Here is a 24,303-nt window from a genome sequence, read left to right on the forward strand (position 1 = left end):
AACGCGCCAGGGGGCGGGGCGGTGTGGAGCGGCGGCCCGGAAGGCGGAAGTGCTGAGCTTCCGGTCGTCTTGAGCGTGTGGGCTGTAAGTGGTGAACCTGTTGAGGTAAGAGGGTGTCCAGTGGGGCGTGGGACTTGGGGCTCCATTCTGCTTCTCGTAGAGAAACTCGCCTGCAGTCTCGTCCATCATTGGGCAAGCTGAGATGCAAGCCGTTCTTGAGAGCAAGAACCTCTCGTCTCGGCGGCCCTCGGGCATCTCGGTGTTCTGGGCGAACTGGAGTCCTTCGTCGTTCAATCTCCCTCGGGTTAACCTCGGCCCTCACGACTGTTTAACGAAATCCTTCTATCTCCGCTGCATATAGGTTTTGGGTTGTTATTCACAAGGTAAAAGCCTGAGTTTGTGATTGCTGGCATCCAAAGAAATGTTACCCCACTAGTCATTAATTCAACAAGTCTATTGAACCTTTGCTATGTGCAAAGAGTTATGTATTGGGGGATCCAACGGTGAAAAAGACCTATTTAGCCCCTTCCTAGTGGAGCTCACAGTCCATCGGGGGTGACAGAAAATAAACTCAATTTCAGACTGTAACACATCTTAAAAAAATGAAGGAAAAGGATGATATCATAGAAGATACAAGGAGGGGAGCTAACAGGGTCAGAGAAGTCCTTTCTCAGCAAATGAAGTGGACTTTTTCCCACCCAAACCATGTCATAATGACTTATATAACTGAATTATGGATGAATAATTAGCACAATAAATGTCATATGTTTAAAGTGTGTGATATAAGCTTTGATACGTGTATGCAGATTTAAATCCAACACAATTAAGATGATGTTATAAATCACAAAACTATCCTTAACTCTTTATAATCCTTTCTTTCCCACCTCTCATCACATCCCCACTGTCCGTGCATTGTCACCAATTGGATTTTTTTCAGATGCAATTGGGGGTGAAATGGAGTATGAGAGAGTTGAAGGAAAGAGGATTCAGGTCACAAATAACCTTGTAGATCTTGAAGATAGGAGGTGGAAAGTCATTAAGGAGAGGCAATCATGTGCTCTAAGTTGTGTGTTTTTGTTTTGTTGTTATTTTATTTTATTTTATTTTATTTTATTTTATTTTATTTTATTTTTAGTTGAAGGGGTGGGGAGAGAAACATCAATGTGAGAGAGAAACTTTGATTGGTTGCCTCCTGCACACACCCCAACCAGGGATCAAATCTAAAACCTAAATATGTGCCCTGAAGGGAACTCGAACCCACCACCTTTTGGTATAAGGGATGGTGCTCCTGCTATTTGAACCACACTGGCCAGGGCTGCTCTAAGTTTTTAAAAGCTCACTAACCACCTTGTGGCGGATTTAGGGCTGGGAATAAGGGATGGAGAGAAAGCAGCAGTGGAATTGGACAACTTTAAGATAGCTAGATTGACCTGAAGGGGTGGATAATGACGACTTGGGTGGGTATCCTGTAGAATTGAGTGAAATAAAAATTCAGTTAAAAGAGATATTTATAAAAGCATTTTGTGATTTGTAAGTCGTTGCCTAAATATAAGGTGATGATGCTTTTGCATTTTAGAGGAATTTACATTTTTGTACCTGGTATGGAAACTCCAGGAACTTACAGAATTGCCTTGACTTATAGCTAGTGACCAAGCGGAGTTTGATTTGATGTTCTTAATTTAATGGCTGTAAATGGCCATGTTGATCCTCACATAAGTTGCACATTAAGCCATCATAAATCATGAACAGTAAGGAGTGTTACCTTCCATTTGTTTATGTTTTATAGAGATACCTTTTGATTTGGTTTTCCCCAGCATTTGCCCCTTTTTGATGGTACACATTTACTTTTTAATATGTATCTTTGTTTTGATGGTACATATTTACTTTTTAATATGTACCTTTGTTCACTTTCCAGATAAAATATGGCTAAAAGCTTACGGAGTAAATGGAAAAGGAAGATGCGTGCTGAAAAGAGAAAAAAGAATGCCCCAAAGGAGCTTAGCAGACTTAAAAGTATTCTTAAAGTAGATGCTGATGTTTTAATGAAAGATGTTCATGAGATAGCAACTGTGGTGGTCCCCAAACAATCTGAAGAGAAAACCAAGTGTATGGTGAAAGACGACAAAGGTGAGTTAAAAAAAAAAAATATGTCAGTTTCCTTTTATGACTTTTTTTCCTGTCTTCCATTCACTCCCACACATGCATCCCTGCAAACCTGCCATGCCCACATTATTCTTTGAAGACTTATAGTGCGTCTAGAGATTCTATGCTAAACTATTTTATAGCCAGTTCATGTGAATAGGCACGTTTGGGGATATGCAGAGTGGGCCTTTGATGTTTATGCAATAGCCCAAATGTCTCAGAAATAGTGCAATAGGAGTAGGCGAACCTAGACATCCTCATTGGAAGGTACACAATTCAGTCAGGGACGATGCAGGACAAAAGGAGATCTTCCTTCATTTTACCTTTGCAAGAACTAGTTCCCATTCTGAGAGTCCTCTGCACTTATATTATCCAGAAAATTCATAGAGTTTCCCTGTATTTGATTTTGACAGATTTTAGAGAGACCTCTTTGTCTTAATAATAGTCTAAAATTGGAGGCTGTATATTATAGTTTCGATACAGGGAAAGGCTCATTGGTTTTCACATGGTTAATACACTACTTTGACAACAAATTAAATTAAGCACTCACAATACTTAGGGTCTTAAAATAGAAGTGTATTTATGTGGTGTACAGTGGTCAAGGAAAAGAGCAGCATTCCTTAACTTTCTAATCCTAGAAATTTCATTTCCCATTCTTCACAATGTCTCCCCATTTAGTAATCTACCTGTTTTCAATATGGTTCCTCATCTCCGCTTTCAAGTTCATGTTTCCCCTTCCACTCCTTCATCTACCCACTTAATTTCTTAAGCCACAAACCTCATAGTTAGCCTTGATCCCTCTGTCCTTTTTCTCCCACATCTAAACAATTAGCACATCTTGAGTATCTTCAAAATACAACAGGAACCTATTCATTTTTCTCATTTATGCTTTCACTTTAAATGATCACTATCTCTCGACTGAATTATGATAGTAGCCTTTTACTTCTCTCTTCAGCTCTTGTTCCCTTCTGATTCAGCCTATCAATCAGTATGATCTTTTTAGAATATAAATCAAGTTTTATTTTCATGCTTAAAACACCACATTGTCTTTTCATGTGCTTACCAGAGTCTACCGTGTCTTACTAAATCTGATTCTGGTAGAGAGAGGTACAGAACCGCTCTTTAAAAAACTGCTTACCACAGGCTGAAGTTTGCTCTGTTATTCTCCTCTCAAAAGAACATTGTAAACTCCCTGAGAGCAGGGAGGTTATTTGGACCACTATGTCCCTAGAATCTAGAATAGCACCTAAAATAATCATTCATCAACTAGTTATTCCAGGTACTATGGAAACAATGAATATTAGAAAAAAGGCCTCTATTCTAGTAGATTTGCCATTGTTTGAGAGACGAGAGAAAGTAAACCAGATTGAATGTCAGGTGGTAGAAATCATGGAAGACCTTATATACCTTGGTCAGTTCCCAGGGAGGGCCATTCTGGGCATGTCCTTCACAATAAGTAAGGTTGGTGGTGGATGTACCACAGCATGGTTGCACTGAGCTTCCTGCCAAGTCTTCTGTTAGTAGAGCTGGATTTCTGCGTGTTATCTGCATAGAAAAGTGTGGTAGCCCCGAGATATATCCACTCATTCTCTATTTTCTTTCCATCTCTGTCATCTAAAGCCTGCTGCTTACTGCTACTCCTCCTCTTCCTAGTTCACAGCATTAGAAGTGGCCATTCATTCTGAATCAGCTCATTTACTTCTGAGGCCTGTCCATTAGAAGTGTGGGTGCACTTCTTAATGGCTCAGCTGTCTTTATTTAGCTCAAGAAGGCACTTAATTGAAGAAATGTTCTTGTAACTCACTCAGAACCATATACTTACCCCTTACGCAGTAACTCAAATTCATACATCCTAAATGGTTCCTGTTTAACCTTTACTATTCTAAAGAAGGACAGTCATGATAACGTTCTTTAAAAAGTTTTTGTGACTAAAAAAGTGATGTCTCTTTCCTCACAAATGCTTGTGTCTTTCACAGTTGTAGGAACACTTGGCAGCATATGTGTAACTCCATTGAAAGTGTTGTTAGGGGTTTTAGAGTTTGTCAAATGAGGGATTTGTTTTTTTCTTTTGTAGGTTCAGACCACTTTCACTATTGATGTTCTCACTGCATTAATATGCTTTTATGCAGGGTTGATTTTTCATTCATGAGTATTAATAGCTTTTCCATTTTTTTATTAAGATGACATGAAAATGGAGACTGACATTAAGAGAAACAAAAAGAGTCTTCTAGACCAGCATGGACAGTACCCCATATGGATGAACCAGAGGCAAAGAAAAAGGCTGAAGGCAAAGCGAGAAAAAGGAAAGGGGAAAAGCAAAGCAAAAGCAGTGAAGGCGGCTAAGGGTTTGGCCTGGTAGACTTTTAAAAACTTGAAAAGTGCCACATGGGACAGATCTTTGATTAGAATGTATACACCTATTTCAGCATCTATCAAATGAAAACCTTGTTTCCATTTTTTAACTGGGTCTTTATCCAACATAGCATCTCAAATTTGTTTTAGGAATTTGAATAAAATACTTCCTTCGATGAATGAAAGCTATACTTATATTTTAATTGGACGCTACAGGGATTGGATTATCAGACATTAAAATTCTATCAAATATTAATGTGGTTGTGGTTTTTGGTATTAGTAAAGATAAGTGATATACTAACTCAGATTAAAGAAGACTAATTATATAGTGTTATTTTGAAATGTAATATCAGTGGAACTTATAAGAAGTACTTGTTTGGAGTTTTGAATTTGTATAATTCATAATGAAAGGTATTTTGTTTAGATCGTGAATATCTTTTCTTTCATGTATCCTTAAGGTATTCTGGTAGTGGAGAAGTCCAGATTCTTCTTTTAAATTTTTAGATAGACTATTAATATGTACTGGTTAGTATGATCCATCTTTTAAGGAGATTAGAATATCCTGGGAATTAGCTTAATGTTTATCAGTTTTTATATTATGTAGCCTAATATAATGCAACATTTCCAAGAATATATTTCTCAGAATCTATTTTTCCAGATGTGTGGTGAAAAAAATACATTTTGTAGTCATACCAGTTGGGAAGTGCTACATGCTTGAAGATACACGGAAAGTATTTGCTCAGTATTATTTCATAGAGATCTAGCGATAAAGAAACTTGTTTAGCTTTGACTTGTTGAAACTAGTATTCAGAAGAATAGAATATACTGTTGGAAATGTTTGTATAATGAAATGATTTTTGTTGAGCTCTGTCTTGCTAGAGTTTACTTTATGGATGTCTACTCAGAAGAGGCTGTTAACTTCAGAAGAAAACTAAATTAAAAGTGAAGTCTATTAGAATAAAGTCACTTAGTCATCAGGACACAAATTTTGTGCCAGGCAAACTGCTAGGTTGGGATACAATCCTATATAATAAAGAGGTAATATGCAAATTGACCGTCACACCCTCACTCAAATAGCCGCCCCCATGTGGTCAAAAGATGGCTGCCACAAGATGGCCGGCAGGGGAGGGCAGTTGTGGGTGACCAGGCCAGCAGGGGAGGGCAGTTGGGGGGGAGCAGTCCTGCAGGGGAGGGCAGTTGGGGGGAACCAGGTCAGCAGGCAGAAGCAGTTAGGGGCAATCAGGCAGGCAGGCAGGCGAGCGGTTGGGAGTCAGCAGTCCCAGACTGTGAGAGGGATGTCCCCCAAGGAGTCCCAGATTGGAGAGGGTGCAGCCTGGGCTGAGGGACACCACGGCCCCCCCCCCCCCCAAGTGCACGAATTTTGTGCACCGGGCCTCTAGTATAGAGATAAATATCACATGGCCCAAATCTTTTAGGAGTTTTGAAGCTATAAAACTGAATGCCAGTAAAATCTTAAAAATTATTTTACGTAATAGACTTTTCTCAATTTACTCAGTGTTAGTTCACCAAAAAGTTAGTGGATAATTTTTAAATACTTATGATAAGTTTTCTCAAAGAATCTAATAGGAGATTTGAGCCCTAGCCGGTTTGGCTCAGTGGATAGAACAACAGCCTGCGGACTGAAGGGTCCCAGGTTCAATTCTGGTCAAGGGCACATGCCCAGGTTGCGGGCTTGAGGCAGCCAATCAATCATTCTCTCTCATCTATGTTTCCCTCTCCCTATCTGAAATCAATAAAAATATATTTTGAGGGGAAAAAAAAAAGATGAGTTGGAAAATAAATGTCATTCATGGCCTTTTTTGCCTTTTGGTATAGTTATGAACAACAAATAGAGTTTGTGAGGAAGAGGTAAATGTTTATTCATGAAATAAAAAGTTGCTAATATCCTAAATATACTAGCGAAACTATTTACCTTTTTTTTCTATTAGAAATTGTCTGTATCAGTGATGTTACCCATTTAGTGCTTATTTATATTTTGGCAACATTGTCAGGTATTGTTTTACTGGATTTTGCCCAAGAGTCCAGTGCCCAAGATACATTTTCTGTTGCTGATAATCTCTAATTTGACTCCAGTGGTAGTTGCTTTGAGCATTCATCCAGGGCCTCATAATGATGTAGGTATGTTCACTTAATTTTTTCCAGTCCTGAAGTTTGTGCAGTCAGGATTTAACATAAAGTTAACAAAATCAAAAATCAAACACCATTGTCAATAACTTATTTGAGAAACATCCCCTCAAGCATCCTATAGCTTTTGGAAAGGATATTAAAAAGAAATTGTCTTGCACTAGGTTGAGACTAGGGCCGTTAAGGCACTGAGTTGGTGGACTGCACTGCCAGCAAGATTTATCCCCTCCAAATTTTGGCAGGAAATTGGCATTCAAAAATGAGTATAGGGTATGATCACTCTTTTGTTGCTTTATATTTAAAGATTATAATTAAGAAGTATAGCCCTAACCGGTTTGTCTCAGTGGATAGAGCATCAGCCTGCGGACTCAAGGGTCCTGGGTTCGATTCCGGTCAAGGGCATGTACCTTGGTTGCGGACACATCCCCAGTAGGGGGTGTGCAGGAGGCAGCTGATCGATGTTTCTCTCTCATCGATGTTTCTAACTCTCTATCCCTCTCCCTTCCTCTCTGTAAAAAATCAATAAAATATATTGAAAAAAAAAGAAGTATAGCCCCAGCTGGGTGGCTCAAATAGTTGGAGCATTGTCTTGTACACCAAAAATGTTGCAGGTTGGATTCCTGGTCAGGACACATACATAGGTTGTGGGTTCCATCCCTGGTCGGGGTACATACAGGAAGCAACCAATTGATGTTTCTCTCTTGCATGGATGTTTCTCCCTTCCTTGCTCTCAAAAAATAATCAATGAAAACATGCCCTCAGGTGAGGATTAAAAAAAATTAAAAAGAAATATAGCAACGTCCTTAAATCTATTAAATGAGTAAAATATTTTTTCGAAAATTTGTCATCTTTTTGACTCATGTTTTCCAGGGAATTGCTGTAAAACCACCAGATGGAGCTCAAGCTAAGCACCAAATCAGCCACCCCCTCCACCCCCCCTTATCTACAGCAGAGGATACAGTCCAAGAACCTCGGCAGATGTCTAAAACTGCAGACAGTAGTGAACCTTATATATACAATGTTTTTTCTGATACGTACCTATGATAAAGGTAATTTATAAATTATACACAGTAAGGTATTAACAACTAATAATAAAATAGAGCCATTATAATAATATAGTCCACTTATAGACAGAACTTTTTTTTAATTTAATAAATCTTTATTGTTCAGATTATTACAATTGTTCCTCTTTTTTCCCCCATAGCTCCCCTCCACCTGGTTCCCACCCCACCCTCTGCCCTTACCTCCCCGTCACTGTCCTCATCCATAGGTGTATGATTTTTGTCCAGTCTCTTCCCACACCCCCCACACCCTTTTCCCCCTGAGAATTGTCAGTCCACTCTCTTTCTATGCCCCTGATTCTATTATATTCACCAGTTTATTCTGTTCCTCAGATTTTTTATTCACTTGATTTTTAGATTCACTTGTTGATAGATATGTATTTGTTGTTCATAATTTTTATCTTTACCTTTTTCTTCTTCTTCCTCTTCTTAAAGAGTACCTTTCAGCATTTCATATAATACTGGTTTGGTGGTGATGAACTCCTTTAGCTTTTTCTTATCTGTGAAGCTCTTTATCTGCCCTTCAGTTCTGAATGATAGCTTTGCTGGGTAGAGTAATCTTGGTTTTAGGTTCTTGCTATTCATCACTTTGAATATTTCTTGCCACTCCCTTCTGGCCTGCATAGTTTCTGTTGAGAAATCAGCTGACAGTCGTATGGGTGCTCCCTTGTAGGTAACTAACCATTTTTCTCTTGCTGCTCTTAATATCCTCTCTTTGTCTTTTGCTCTTGGCATTTTAATTATGATGTGTCTTGGTGTGGTCCTCTTTGGATTCCTTTTGTTTGGGGTTCTCTGCGCTTCCTGGACTTGTAAGTCTTTTTCTTTCACGAGGTGGGGGAAGTTTTCTGTCATTATTTCTTTAAATAGGTTTTCAGTATCTTACTCTCTCTCTTCTTCTGGCACCCCCATAATTCTGATGTTGGTACGCTTGAAGTTGTCCCAGAGGCTCCTTACACGATCTTCATATTTTAGGATTCTTTTTTCTTTTTGCTTTTCTGGTTGAGTGTTTTTTGCTTCTTTGTATTTCAAATCTTTGACTTGATTCTTGTGATCCTCTAGTCTGCTGTTAGATCTCTGTATAATATTTTTTATTTCAGTCAGTGTATGCTTAGTTTCTAGTTGGTCCTTTTTCTTTTTTTTTATTTTTGTTAATATATTTGATTGATTTTTTTTTTTTACAGAGAGGAAGGGAGAGGGATAGTTAGAAACATCGATGAGAGAGAAACATCGATCATCTACCTCCTGCACACCCCCTACTGGGGATGTGCCCGCAACCAAGGTACATGCCCTTGACCGGAATCGAACCTGGGACCCTTCAGTCCACAGGTCGACGCTCTATCCACTGAGCCAAACCGGTCAGGGCTGGTCCTTTTTCATATACTCGAGGGTCTCACTAAATTTATAGGCCTTTTCTAGAAAATTCTTGAAAAACCTTATAACCGTGGTTTTGAACTCTATATCCAGTCATTTGCTTTCCTCCATTTCTTTCATTTGTGATCTGTTTCTTTGTCTCTGCATTTTGGCTGCTTCTCTGTGTTGATAGAGTGGCTTTGTGTGCTAGGTGTCCTATAGGGCCCAGTGGCTCAGCCTCCACAGTTACCTGAGGTGGACACTCTTGGTACACCCCTTTGTGGGCTGTGTGCACAGTCTTGTTGTAGTTAAGCCTTGATAGTTGTTGGTATCACTGGGAGGAATTGACCTCCAGGCCCATTGGCTGTGAGGATCAGCTGTGTCTATGCTGGGAGAACTTCTGTGCTGGATACACCCTTATGAGACAAGACTTGCAAAAGCCTCTGTGCTCAGCTTGGATGGGGCGGAGTCTCAGGGCGGAGCAGACAGCATTGGTTTCCCGTCAGCCCTGCCCTAATAGGCCCCTGTGTCTCAGTGTCCTGTGGTAAACGCTGCAAGCACCTCTGAGAGAAAGCCGCCCTCGAGTTCCACCCGCTGCCAGACAATACAGTTTCTCCCCGAATGAGTCTGGGTTCCCAGAGTCTCGCCCGGAACTGGAGTTCAGTGCAGTCGGGAGCGGGCAAGCTGTATTTAAGTTTTTGGAGAATCAAAATTTATACATGGGTTTTGGACTGCATGGGGTGTGGGGTCGGTACCCTTAACCTCTGCATTGTTCAAGGATCACATGTATACTGTAGTAAAAGTTACGTGAATGTGGTCTCTCAGAGTATCTCACTGCCCTGTACAGTGTGGATGCACAGGACAAAGGGAGACTCATGTCTCAGGCAGGATGGACCTAGGCAGCTCGGGTTTCATCACATGACTCAGAATGGTGTGAATTGTTTACTTGTGGAATTTTCCATTTAATATTTTCAAACGGCAGTTGACCCCCAGGTAACTGCAACTGCAGAAAATGGAACCTCAGATAAGGGGGGAACTACTGTATGTGGAATTAGGGTTGAAAGCTACTCAAGTCCTTTCCAGTCAAATGCCTTGCAGGAAGCTGTCACGTCTAAATGTATTGTGCTTGCTTTGCTCTGTGTAGTCTTTAACGCTACATGATTGCGACTTAAGTATCTTAATCTGAAATCTTAAATGTGTTAATGTTAAGTCTTGTATTCATTCCACTAGGTTCCATTTTAAAGTATGAAAAACGTTATAAACATCTGCCTTAAACAATGAATGGGGAAAAGTCCCCTGCATTTTAATTTAAAGAATGGCATAGTTTTATCATATGCAGAATATTTAATTTCCTAAAGCGATGACTTATCTTGTCATTATGCTATCTTATGAAACACTTTCTCACTCTCACATTGTGTCTTTATAGTTTTCAATATCAGCAAAACCTTTAAATAGTCTTAGTTGGGTAACTGCTAGTACATATGGTATTTCTGATCCATGTAATAAAGTACATTTGTCATGTATCTTGTGATCTGCATACCTTTCAGCTGTTACTTCATAAATCTGTTCCATCGGAGAACCGCTTTGTACAGCAATGGTTGAAGCTGCTTTTAATAAACTAATATTTTGTGTCTCATATGTAATCAACAGGGAGTATTATAGACTTGTGCCTCTGTGGAGAAACATTCCACTAAACTTCTTTTCTCTTGACAATAATGGAAAAAAATAGCTTGGGAAAAGCACAGATGTTTGAGAACATATGTTGTTTGCTCCTAAAAGTCAGCTGAAGATCTTTCGTATTGCTCCAGGATTTTTTTTTTTTTTTAATGCTTTAGAGAAGAAACAGTTTGAGATATGTGGTGGGGAGAAGACAGTTACAAATTTCAGTGAGAGACCAACATTGGGTGCTATTTGTCAAAATTCTAAAATGCCTCACCTTGCTCACATAAAGAGGTGATATTCTTGAGCAGAGCTGTAGGCACTTGGCCAAAAGATTGGTCATTCCTGCAGGCTTCCCTACTCAGACATAGGCAAGCATTGTGCTCTTGTGTTAGTTTGTGTTCTGTCCCAAACTGCAAATTAAGTATCTTCAAAAAAGCACAGGTATTTAATAATTCAGGTAATCCCTTGAGTAATTGGATAGGGGCTATTGTTTTTTTCCAGCTGTAGAATGTGCTCAATGAGTCAGCTCTCCACAGACTAGGCAATTGGTTATTGATAACTATATAGGAAAATATTCTTGGAAAATGCTTTAGAAAAGGAAGCTATATGCCTTAGGCGACGTTGGTATGGACGACCTTTCTAAGCCTATGAATCTTTGAGAAGAGTTGCTATAAAGAGAATGGGAACCAGCTGTTCCAAATCTCCACTGAGGAAATGGGTTTTAACTGTAGCAGAAGGGATTTGGGTTAAATGTAAAGAAGAACTTCCTGAATGTGAGTGTAATTTAAAGCCAGCTATGGGTTGAAAAGAGGCTGTTGAATTATCTCTGGAGGAGAGAGAGTGCTAGAGAAAGAAATGGAAAGGGGTGGAGAGTGGGAGATCCCCACTTAATTAAGATGGTTAAAATTTAATTCCTCCTGATGGTTATAAGTCCTTTATTCTATTCTCTCACACTTACATCTCAGGTTACAAGGTTTAAAAGGTCAGACCTGAAGAGTATACTTTAGTTGTTAGAACTGAAGTGCCAGAGGACCCCATAGGTCTAGAGGTCCTTTTGGTGTAATTCTTAATTGAAAGGAAATGCTAAGGTGTGACCAATGGATGAGGAAATTGACCCATGGTTAATTTTCCACCCTTGTCATTAAAGACTTATATATACTCTGAGCTCACAGTGCCAGGGAGGAATTTGGCATTGAACAATTTCTGGATAGGCAAAGGGTAGGCTGAGACCACTAGGACTTGGAGATGAGTTGAAGGGAATGGGGAAACAGAATGGCCATGTTACTGCTGGGCATGTGCCAGCTGAATATTTTGACCAGGAAATCTCCAGTAAGAACAAAGGGTTGCAGGTCAAACTTGGTGCTTTGAATTCCAGAGAGCAGAGACTGAAAGGACAGGGGAAACTGACAAATTTTTCTTCCCTCCTGGCTGTCACCACCCTGCCTTGGTCTCCATGTGGTACACTCTTGTGAATCTCCCTTTCTTTGCATCACTTTACTTTTAGTATTTCTCCTTCAGTCCATTTATCTGTCGTACTTCTTTAAAACATTTTTTTTTTAAATGAAAACTTAAGCCCTGGTCAGGTGGTTCAGTTGGTTGGAGTGTCATCCAGCACACCAAAAGGTGGGTTTGATTCCCAGTCGAGGTGAGCACAGCAGGCAACCGATCTCTCTCTCTCTCTCTCTCTCTCTCTCTCTCTCTCTCTCTCACTCTCTCTCTCTCTCTCTCTCTCTCTCCCCTCTCCCTCTAAAATCAGTAAAAACATATCCCCAGGTGAAGGTTACAAATAATAAAATAAAAAATATGCTTTACAACAGGGCTGGCCATCTGTTTTTGTAAACAACGTTTTATTGGAGCATAGTCATGCCCACTTGTTAATGTGCTGCTTTTGTGCTACAAAGGCAGAGTTGAGTAGTTGTGACAGAGACCCTTCTCTGGCCTGCAAAGTCTAAAATATCTACTGCCTGGCCTTTTAAGGAAAAGTTTGCTGCCTCCTACTTTATTAAATGGACACTTCAGTTCTTTATTTGGAAATTCAGGTGAGTTGCATCTGTTTTATGTCTCCCATTCTTAATTAATGAAATTAGGTTGCATTTTATATTTGCAAGTACCTCCCTAAATTTCTTACTTGAAGGCAGTTGTATACAAACTCACCCTCTAAGTATCAATGCAAGGTGGGTGACACCAGAGGGTTGTCATATTGTAGTGTGTATGTGTTTATTTTTTAAAAATATATTTCTAGTGATTTTAGAGAGAGAGGAAGGAAGAGGGAAAGAGACAGAAACATTGATGGGAGAGAGAAACATGGATGGGTTGCCTCCTGCATGCACCCCAAACAGGATTAAACCGCAATCTAGGCATGTACCCTGACCTGGAATTGAACAAGTGACCTTTCAGTGCATGGAACAATGCCCAACCAACTGAGCCACACCAGCTAGGGCTGTGTGTGTGTGTGTGTGTGTGTGTGTTTAGATATGTTCCCCACCTTCCACCTCTACCTGGTCTTCTTTTAGTCTTTGGACAAAATAAATAAATCATTCCATTGTAAAGCTTTTCAAAAGTCTCATAGCTAACTTTTCCTTTAAGTCTATGAACCATTTTTGGAAATGTCAGATTCTGAAGAAAGGACTCTGCTTTAATTTAATATGGCACCTAGAATACTGGCACATATGAAAGCATTCCAATTTAGTTGCATTTGCTGGGTGGTCTAGCTGAAAATGTTTTCCCAAATACACTTACAGGTTGGTTTCATTAACATGAAATTAATACAGACCAAAAATAGTCATAGGGTTTAAGGCTGAAACATGTTTTAGAGATCACCTATTTTAATCCTGTGTTTTTTAACAGATGAGGAAACTGAGGTCCCAATTTTTGCAAAATATTAGAAGTTCATAATAGAGGCCAGGAGCCTAGGTTTCTACTCTCAGACCAGTCTTTTTCTAAAACATAACGCAGTGACAACTAGTCACACAAACGCTAACATTCTGCTTCATGTCAAGATTAATTCTATTCCTTTCTATAAAAAGAGGGACTGCTAGCCCGTCAGGCATGGTTCAGTGGTTGAGCATTGACCTATGAACCAGGAGATCACGGTTCAATTCCTGGTCAGGGCACATGCCCCGGTTGTGGGCCCAATCTCCAATGTGGGGCGTGCAGGAGGCAGCCGATCAATGATTCTCTCTCATCATTGATGTTTCTATCTCTCTCCCTTTCTCTTCCTCTCTGAAATTAATAAAAATATATTTAAAAATAAATAAAAGAGGGGCTGCTAAATGAAACTATGGTGTGTGACCAAGGGTATTTTTTGCAGGTCTATTTCTGCTGTGGTTAACAGCTAAACCTTTTCCATTGGTAATTGTGCTTCTTTGCCTCAGAGGTAGTAAACATCTTTTAATTAAAACAAAACAAACTCCCCTCCCCTGGACCTTTTTTTTTTTTTTAATTTAGCCATTTATTTTTATTTTTGTAACTTTTCTTACTTTTTTCATATGAGTAACACATGTATTTAGTAGAAAATTACAAACTCTAAGAAAGTTGAAATGAAATGCAAACATTCATAATCCAACCACCCAAAGAATATCTTTATGTATATATATTTTTGTAATTGTCTTAACACTGTATAATTTTACATGCTTTTTTTCTTAGCTTTGTATCATGAAAAATTTTCCCATGCCTCTGAAAATTCTTTAAAAGTGTTTGTTTGATAAGTTCCCTCTTATTCTGTCTTGTGGGCAAACTATAAATTTTCTTATTTGCCTATTTTTGGACATTTAAACTTTTTCCAAAATATTTTTTGCTACTAAAATATTTTCCTGTAATATTAATGACCTTACACATAAATCCTTATCTGGTGATATTCTTGTAGAGGAATTCTAGAAGAGTATGAACTTTTCTTTAAAAGACTCCTGATCCATATTGCCAAACCACTTTCCCAAAAGGCTGAAACAATTAATCCTTCCAGGAGTGTGTGACTGCCTGGCTGGGGCACACTTGAAGGGCTGTAAATTAGGCCTTTTAAACATTCCTTTCAATATGTCACTCTCCAGCTAGGAGACTTCCCATGACTGCAAGATCAAATCTAAGCTTCTTCCTTTCCTTCACGTCCAACTGATTTCTCAGCACAGCAATCTGGCATCTGCCCCCATCTGTCTGCCTGGAGGCATCAAGGAAACAGCCTTGGATAGACTAAGTGTCAGAAAACTAGGGTTCAAATCCCAGCCCTGCCACTTAGTAGTATGCGACCTTGGACAAGTAACTTAATTTCTTTGAGCCTGTTTCCAAAGCTTTAAAATGGAAATAATAAAACAGACCTTGATTTGTGGGGCTCCTCTGAGATAATATATGTAAGAATTGTTTTTAATCTGTGGAACGCTGTGTAAACATTAGGGGGTGTATTGTTATTGCAACTACTCTTGAGGGGAGTATGGTAGTTAGTGCTGTCCACCAAATATTTCTGATTCCCTTTAGGCTCACGGTAGAATTTCACTTCCCTTCCCTCTTCATTTGGATGTGGCCACATGACTGACTTGGCCAATGCCATATGAGGTGACATGTATACTTACATACAAAATCTTCTCAGAGCTAGGCCTTAGCCAGTCATTCTCCATCCTCTCTGCCATGGTGAAGGGCAGTGCTGCAGATGGTCGCTCCGTGAGCCAGGATCCTGGAGAAAGAACATCAATGTGGAGAAGATCCCTGACCAACCAGGGATGGACACGTATCTCGAGCAAGAGCTAGACTGCTTTTGGAAAGCTCCCAGGTTCGGGGTTGTTTGTTATTGCACTCTAGCCTAATAGTACCAGCCTAGTCTCAGTCCTTTCTCTGTAGCATTCAATATCATTGACATTCCTGAAACCCTCTTTTCCTTTGACTTGGTGTCATTAACACTCTTGGCATTTTTCTCCATCTCTGACAACTCCTCCATCTCCATTGCATTCTTGTCCACTGAAATAGGATATCAGATGAGCTCCTAACGCCATCATCTCCTTTTGGTATATGCTTACCTTTGTCAACTTCGTTTACTCTCACAGCTTTAAATATTATGTCTCTTTGACCCTAGTGTTTGAAAAAGGCTTCCAGTTTGGGGATCATTGGCGATTACCTTTGTTTTGTTTTGTTTTTTTGCCTTGAGGGCAGGGACTCTAGACTGGAACCAGATGGCTCTTCCACTTACCTCCTGGCAAGAGGCTTTACCTCTCTGTACCTCCCTCTCTGCCTCTACAACATAGGGATGGTGGTGGTTGTCACCTAAGAGGTGGTCCTGAGGATTAAATAAGAAAGCACAAGTGAGACACCTTCAGTGCCTACCTAGCACACGGTAGCTCACTGCAAATGGTGGTGGTCGTTTTGTTGTTACACATCCTCTTAACTCTCTCCTCTTACACGTTCTACTTTCAGCTTCTGGTAAGATGTCCTTAGCAGTAGAAGCCCCATAATATGTATTTTGTTGTAGGTTAACATGCGTTGAGACCTGCTATCAGGAATGAAAACTTGGTGCCCTTGCCCAGCAGATGCTTTGTGCTGTGTTTGCTTTGTTTCTGATGGAATTATTGCTGCCTTTAAGAGGATCAGGACTTCTGAGTTCTCACAGTAATCCCTCCTCCCTGCTGTTTCATACCCTGCTCTACAGCTTTACTGATCTCTCCAGTGGACTCAGGTTTGTCACTGCCAGGGCATCTGGGCTTCCACCGGCTGTTGCCTTAAGAATATTAAGAGTCTCTCTTTTTTTGGTATTTATTTATTAGGGTAAAATATACATAAAATAAAATTTACCATTTTAACCATTGTTAAGCATACAATTCAGTGGCATTAAGAGCATTCACAATGTTGTACAACTAGCACCACTACATTTCTAAATTTTTCACCATCTCAAACAGAAACTGTGCACCCATTAAACAATAACTCCCCATTTCCAGCTCCCCCAGCCTCAGGTAACCTTTATTCTACTTTCTGTCTCTATGAATTTGCCTATTCTAAGTATACCTCTCAAGGGTGGAATCATACAATATTTGCCCTTTTGTGTCTGGCCTCTTTTCCTGAACATGTCTTCCAGGTTCATCCATGTTGTAGCAGGTGTCAGATCATCATTTATTTTTGTTGCTTTTGTTGTCAGTCCTCACCAGAGGATATATTTTTCCATTGATTTATTTTATTTTTTTTTAAATGTATTTTTATTGATTTCAGAGAGGAAGGGAGAGGTAGAGAGGTAGAAACATCAACGATGAGAGAGAACCATTGACCTGCTTCCTCCTGCATGCCCCACACTGGGGATCAAGCCTGCAACTGGGCATGTGCCCTGACCAGGAATCAAACCATGACCTCCTGGTTCATAGGTTGACACTCAACTATTGAGCCATGACTGCCGGGCTTCCATTGATTTTTAGACAGAATGGAAGAGAGAGACACATCAATTGGTTGCCTCCTGCATGGGTCCCGACCAAGATCGGGGTCAAGCTTGCAACTGAGGTATGTGCCCTTGACTGGAATCAAACCTGAGACCCTTCAGTCCTAAGGCCAATGCTCCAACTACTGAGCAAAACTGGCTAGGGCAGAATGTCATTCATTCATTCATTTTAATGGCTGAATAATGTTACTGTACAGATAGATCACATTTTGTTAATGTATCGATGGACAGTTTGGGTTGTTCTGCTGGAATATCTTGAGGCCCATGGTGCTGGCTCATCCAAGTTTTCCATACTCAGACAACCTTCCTTCTTGAAACTCCTTTATCTGTCTCAAACTCACATACTGAGTGAGGAAAATATTGGGGAAGGTGAGGTGGGGGCGAGGAAGGAGCAGAGGAAGAGTTCATTCACAGACTATATAAATAATAGTGATAGACATAATCCTTTTTGCAAAAAAAATGTATGATTTCAAAAAATACTCATAGAATTATAATCATCATGTAGGTTTTGCATTTTTTGGAAGCTGTTTTCTTGTGTTTTTCAATACTTTTCGACTGCTACAAATAGTTACTTTTCGTTTGGAAAGTTATTGGTAGGAGATACATAGAGCCCCTCAATACTGTGTTTATGCTGGCTTATGGCATCTATTATTTGGTTTGGTGACTTAACTTCTGAATTTGGGGGGCTGAATAGCTCATATCTTTGGCACTGTGTTTTAAGTTTTGCCAGGGAGACCATTCTGTGCTTTGGTATATCCAGATAAAAACCATACATTTCTTGAAGGATGTGATGCGTATTTGGCACTCGTTTAAACGTTTCCTTTTATTTTTGGTTTCTTTCAGCAATATCCAACACAATATCACAGGCTTGCTATAGTCTACCATTTAACAAATTGGTTAGTCTATTGATTCCAGCTTTCCAAAGTGCCTGCTTTTTTTTTTCTTTTTTCTTTTTCTGGACACTACAGTATTTGAAATATTCATCTTCCCTTATGACCACAGACATTCTAATTAGGATACATTCACTACTGACCATGAGCTATAGTACAAACGATCAGTTTCTATTAGCCCTGCAGATAGAAAGCAAACATCAGGGGCAGAGGATGAAGTTTTTTCTTGCCAAATCTTAGCTTTTGCTGTGGGCCTGTGTTAGTTTGCACCGCTGGTTTATATAGTAAATTATTTTAGTATTTATTATACTTATTAGAGGCCCGGTGCACGAAATTCGTGCACTCGCGGGGCATCCCTCAGCCTGGCCTGGGCCCTTATGCAGTCCGGGAGCCCTGGGAAGATGTCTGACATTCTTAGCACTGCTGCAGAGGTGGGAGAGGCTCCTGCCACAGCTGCTGCACTTGCCAGCCGTGAGCCCAGCTCATGGCTTGTGGCTGAGCGGCACTCCCCCTGTGGGTGCGCACTGACCACCAGGGGGCAGCTCCTGCATTGAGCGTCTTCCCCCTGGTGGTCAGTGTGCGTCATAGCAACTGGTTGTTCCACCGTTTGGTCGATTTGCATATTAGGCTTTTATTATATAGGATCTTGGCTCCCTAAGTTTCACCAAGGACAAATGTGATCTTCATATTATATTGTATTTTATTTCACAGGTTTGTTTCATAACCTCAGTAGTTATTTATATTTGCAATTCTGTTTGCAATAAAATGCTTGCGTTAGGATTGGCTGAACTCCAGGAACTGATAATGTTATTCTTCAAGTGAGTGATAAAACTTGTGACAATATCACAGCACTTTGAGAGCCTTGGATGCATCCTAACTACCCAAGTGGGGAAACTCTTAGTTCCTTATAGAGTTAAATTAAGGTCAGACCTGGTTTCCGACACGAAGTTCAGATGTATTGGCAGATCCCCATGCCTGCATTTATTATACTGTAATTTGGGGCTTAAAGAGTTATATCCAGTCCATCCCCAACATCTGGATAGTGTTTATAACGATCACATTTGATCCTAATGTAATTTTGTTGGGGAATTCACTAGAATTCCTCTGTTGGCTACATTACAACTGAACATAAGATCTGCTAAAATATTACCCAAAACTAGGGAATATCCATAGAGAATACAAAAATAGATAGAGTTTGTCCCCCTACCCGCCCCCTTGCCACTAACACATCATGTTCATCTATCCAGGCTTTCTTGTCTCCATTGATAAAAATGGGGACGACGCTTTCCCAGCGGCCAGCACTTGTCAGGGGTTTGGAACCTTGAGATGCAGAGCAGGCACAGACATCTTTCAGGGGTGATTAGTGCGCACGTGCAGCCACAGCGGCGTGTCACAGACTCAACAGATACGGATGACATGAGCGCCGCGGAGACTTGTCCTTTCATTTTCAGTTTGATTTAGATGCTGTTCCTTAGGGTTAGGAAAACATCACTGGGGAAGCAGAGCCAAAGGTTAAAACCACCCTCCCCCCCATCAATGGAAGCCCCAAATGAATCAAGTTGAACCTTTTAAGGGCCATTCAACGAAGCCTTTAATTATGTGAGGTGGACGAGGGGGAGGGCGCGTGGGAAGTTCACAGTTGGAGGACCTCCCAGTCCTGCCAGCAGGAAGGTTATTAGCGTGTTTCATGTAACTTGTGCATAGCTACGTGCCATTCCCGTAAAAATAATTTCAACCTTCAAAAAGAGACAGATGGGAAAAGAAAAAGACAGAGAAGGACAGAGACTGAATCAGTCTTTAGAGAGGGAAAATTATTTCATTAAATCTAAACAGCATATGCTTTTCTGATGTAGAGCATATGAAAGTCTATGCAAATTATTTAATAGCAGTGCACTCAGAGTAATTTCCATTTCCTCCCTGGCTTGTGACGGGAATATTCCGTTTAATCAGATTAGATGACATCCTCTACAAACTTTTGGAGGTTTCAATTTAATTCACCATGCTAAGTAGTTAGGGTAATTTGAAATAAAGCAATCAGTGGGCTGAAAAGAATCAGGCCAAACCTCATTTCTGTCTTTGAGATGAGGAACTGGCCGGCTGTGCAAGCCCCTCAGGACTTTTTACCCCTCTTCTCTGCTCCCTGCTCCCCAGCACTCAAGACCTCAGCAGCGTTTCCAGTGGCCAGTTGCCTTGTCCTGATGGCATCTAAGCAGATCTGTTTCCCATCCTCCGAGCTTGCCTGCAATGTTGCATTCCTTTCAACCTCCCGGAGTGTCACAATTTATGGTGCTGCCTCAAGCAATGATGGGAAGATGAATTCACACTCGTTAAGCACTCTTTCACCTGGGAGGTCATGGACCCCTGAAAGGGGGTCTTCGAAATGGTCTGAATGGGTCTTTGAAATGGTAGGAAGGGGCCTTGCAGCTATTCCATTCTAGAGGTTCTGGGGGAAGGAAGGGAGCAACCTTCAGGCCATTACCACGGATGGGCCAGGAAAGTCCCTGCAGGAAAGAATTCATGAGGGACACACACCAGAAAGTGACAGCGGTGCCTGCGCTGCAGGTGGTGCCAGTCCTTGGCGAAGCTGTGATGCTTGTTTGGGGAGCATTGCTCCCAGCTGTGTGAGCTTCGTGCTGCACAATTCCAGGGGTGCCATTGTGTTGTAGCCCCGGGAGAATCTGTACAGCCGATACCTACAATTTTCCAGCAGGTGGCAGTAGAGGGTCTTGAGGAGAGTGTGACTGCTAAAATCACATCAAGTTGCAATTTGGACAAGAGACTACTTGGCCTCCCCTTTCAATGTCCTCTGTTTTATAGGTGGTGGTGTTTAGGGAAGGGAAAGATTTTAATTGCTTAAACTAATTCCCTGCAAAGTGTTAGCAGATGAGGTTTAAATATCATTTATACTAAGGCTGCTATGGATTTACTAGCCACCTAGATATAAAAGAGAGAAATTTAATGGTGAAATTTCATGTCTTAAGACAAGTAGTAAAACTTTCTCCCCCCCCCCCTCTTTTTTTCTCTCTTTAAACCCACGATCCCCCAAGGCAATGCCTCAACCAGGATAGTTTGTTCCCTGGGGCATGGGGAGGGGTTTCTTATCGAAAGTTTATTTGCAACCTTTTGGTAAGAATGGAAAAGAACGAGCTGTAATCAATGAACTGTTTAAAAATTATTAAGGACCTCACATAACCAACACAGGCCCTTCCTACACGCGGGGAGGAAACAGGGCTGCGGTTTTCTGCTCGCTTTCTGGGTTTCCATTCATTGTTGTCCTCAGTCCAGGAGGAACACACTTAGGCAGTTACCCTTTCTCCCACTTTCCATGGAAGAGGATGAATGTTCAGGAAAATTAGGCGACCCAAAGAAAGTTTCTCAGTTAACAAGTGGATTCAAATCTTGCCCTGACCAGTTTGGCTCAGTGGATAGAGCGTTGGCCTGCGGACTGAAGGGCCCGGGTTCGATTTCGGTCAGGGGCATGTACTTTGGTTGCAGGCATATCCCCAGTGTGGGGTGTGCAGGAGGCAGCTGATCGATGTTTCTCTCTCATCGATGTTTCTAGCTCTCTATCCCTCTCCCTTCCTCTCTGTAAAAAATCAATAAGATATATAAAAAAAGCCCAAATCTTAACCTGCCTGACCCCAAAGCCCAGTAGGGTGTTCTACCACGTGACCATTAAAAATGGGATGGAAGGAGACTTCTTTCTTATTTTGCTTTTTTGTGGACTAGATAAAACATATTCGTGACAAATTCAAATACACACTCACAAATAGGTGTCTGTCCTTCCATGCCTCCGTCCCACCTCGCCACACTCCCGCAGGCCGCCATCGTCAACGTTTGCTGTGTATTCTTTCAGGAATATTTTGTGCTTTCATAAATGTATACATATATATCCTTTTCCCCCCTCATGTAAATGATAGTACACCACACACACTGCTGCGTCTGTCTTTTTTCACTTAATAATGTATTGGAGATGAGCTAAATAATCCCTTTTAACAGCTGCAGGTTGGGAATACTTTCCGTTGTATGTATGTACCATAATTTTATTTAGCTGAAATCGATTTACTTAAGTGCTATGCTTATTTAACTGAGATTGAGGAACCTAACAGAGATTATAATATTGTCAAATGACTATATTTCTGTCAATGTAGCCAGCCTTAAAAACTTGATGTCTCAAAACTGGAATGAGCATACAGCCTCCCAGAATGACTGAAGAGCAGGTACATTTTTTGAAGAAAGTTGTCTTGTGTTTTAAAAATATATTATCAGCCCTAGCCGGTTTGGCTCAGTGGATAGAGTGTTGGCCTGCGAACTGAAAGGTCCCAGGTTTGATTCTGGTCAAGGGCACATGCCCTGGCTGTGGGCTCGATCCCCAGTGGGGGACTTGCAGGAGGCAGCCAATCCATGATTCTCTCTCATTATGCATGTTTCTATCTCTTGCTCCCTCTTCCTTCCTCTCTGAAATCAATAAAAATATATTAAAAATATATATTATCACCTCTAACATGTGTACCTACACACGCACACCCCATTTTAATGAAAGGTCACTAAAGAAAGAGACAAACATCTAAAGATACTCAAGAAAATTTAGCAATACAGGATCATTCTGCCTCTTTTGCAGTGACTGAACAATGAAACATGGTCTGTGGTCTGTCTAGACCTCAAGTCTTTTTCTTTAAAGTAGGATGAGGTGGATAAGTAAGAAAAACGTAGGAATAGATCAACCTTCCAGGAGAGAAACAGAAGGAAATAATAACAAAAGAAGGAATTCTATAATCTCTAAAGATAAAGAAGGAAATTCCTTTCTAATCCAGTAAACGTCAATCTCTTTGGATAGAAGGAATTCTTTCGAACTTGATGTGAATACTGGTCTGCTTTCTATGTTGACACCTTATTAAGATAAATTCGAACTTTAAAACTGTTCCGAATTCCCTCAAAGGTGGAATTTATATCCTGTTAACTTTGAATGTTCCTTAGAAGTTCCAGGGAGCTTGTTGAGAGAGAGAGAGAGAGAGAGAGAGAGAGAGAGAGAGAGAGAGAACATAATAGTTATTTTCCCAATATCCACCTACATTTAAGGTCAGGCCCTGTCTAGGAATTTCTAGGGTTTCAGTGGAACATCTGTGATGATGAGACTTTCAAATATTCCACATAGTTTCATTTTTCATCTATTAGTTTAGATTTTTCTATTCAAATGGCAAGTCTATTAAGTATTAATATCTATGCAATATTGCCAGTATGGTACTTTCATTTCCACATTTGTGCTACTAATGGAGTTTTGACCTATTTGTAGACCCCCTCCCAATCGATTGCAAGCAGCTGTTTGGTCTGGAAGTTCAGGGACGTGGAGGCTGGTGTTCTGCAGCACCACCGTCCTCCTGCTCCTCCCCACACCGCGCAGTAAGTCTCACCACCTCCCGCTCCACCTCCCACTCACCTTCTCCCTCACCAAAGGGCTGTGCTACAAGCTTCTGGGAAGGTTCGGGCCTCTTGCATTTGCTGGTTGCAAAGGACCTCAGAAGTAATGAGGCTGAAGCATAGGGGCAGCGAGGAAGGCCCTTTATAGCAAAAAATCTAATTCAAGGACACATGCGGCACTCCATTGTTTGTCTCTAGTCTCTTTATTCTGGAGCAGGTCCTCAGTCCTTTTATGGCCTTGACATTTTTGAAGATTATACACCTGTCGTTCTGTAGGCTGTCCTTCAATTTGTGTTTTTCTGACATTGTCTTATGATTAGACCCTGGTGCATCTTGGGCTGAGATAACATGGATGCTGTGTTCTTCTCATTGCATTTTATTGAGAGACAAGTTGCATGTGGTGTCTACTTGTCTTGTTATTAGTGGTATTAACTTTGACCTCTTAGTTAAGATTGTGGTGTTTGCCTTGTTTCTCTACTGTAAAGATATTTTTCCCTTTGTTATTAATAAATATTTTGTGGGGAGATACTTTTAGACTATATAAAGTCTCATTCCTCACTCCCCTTTCACCCACTAAGTTTGGCATCCATTGATGTTTCTTTCAAGAATTAGTTATTACTAGAATGGTGGCTACTATGGTGGCTTTCTAATTCCATCATGTTTTTTTCTGTATTTATTGGCTGGCTTCCTACTTTAAGAATGAGATTTCTCTTCTTTTCATTCATATCAGTGTGGACTTAAGAATTCCTCCTTATCAAATAAATTATAACGCATTGCTGTTATTATTTATTTTGATGCTCAAATTGTTTCAGATTTGGTCAGTGGGAACTCCTTCAAATTGGCTTTGAATCCACGCCCCCTAGGTCTGTAGTTTCTTTTA

The 24,303-nt window shown here is 40.6% G+C and overlaps 1 protein-coding gene across 2 annotated transcripts; it reads left to right on the forward strand.

Annotated features, from left to right (window-relative positions):
* Positions 1-13: 13 nt before the first annotated feature.
* LLPH (LLP homolog, long-term synaptic facilitation factor) lies at positions 14-7,500 on the forward strand. 2 transcript variants are annotated; one of them, XM_080663111.1, is made up of 3 exons: positions 14-105; positions 1,916-2,127; positions 4,323-7,500. In XM_080663111.1, exons 2-3 carry the CDS (start codon positions 1,923-1,925, stop codon positions 4,499-4,501), a joined length of 384 nt encoding a protein of 127 aa, XP_080519237.1. In that variant the 5' UTR covers positions 14-105; positions 1,916-1,922; the 3' UTR covers positions 4,502-7,500. The 2 variants fall into 2 exon arrangements, with proteins under 2 accessions (XP_080519237.1, XP_080519238.1); XM_080663112.1 differs by lacking the exon at positions 14-105 and adding an exon at positions 135-383.
* Positions 7,501-24,303: the final 16,803 nt, after the last annotated feature.

Source organism: Plecotus auritus (assembly GCF_963455305.1).
Source record: "Plecotus auritus genome assembly, chromosome: 3".
NCBI classification, from domain to species: domain Eukaryota; kingdom Metazoa; phylum Chordata; class Mammalia; order Chiroptera; family Vespertilionidae; genus Plecotus; species Plecotus auritus.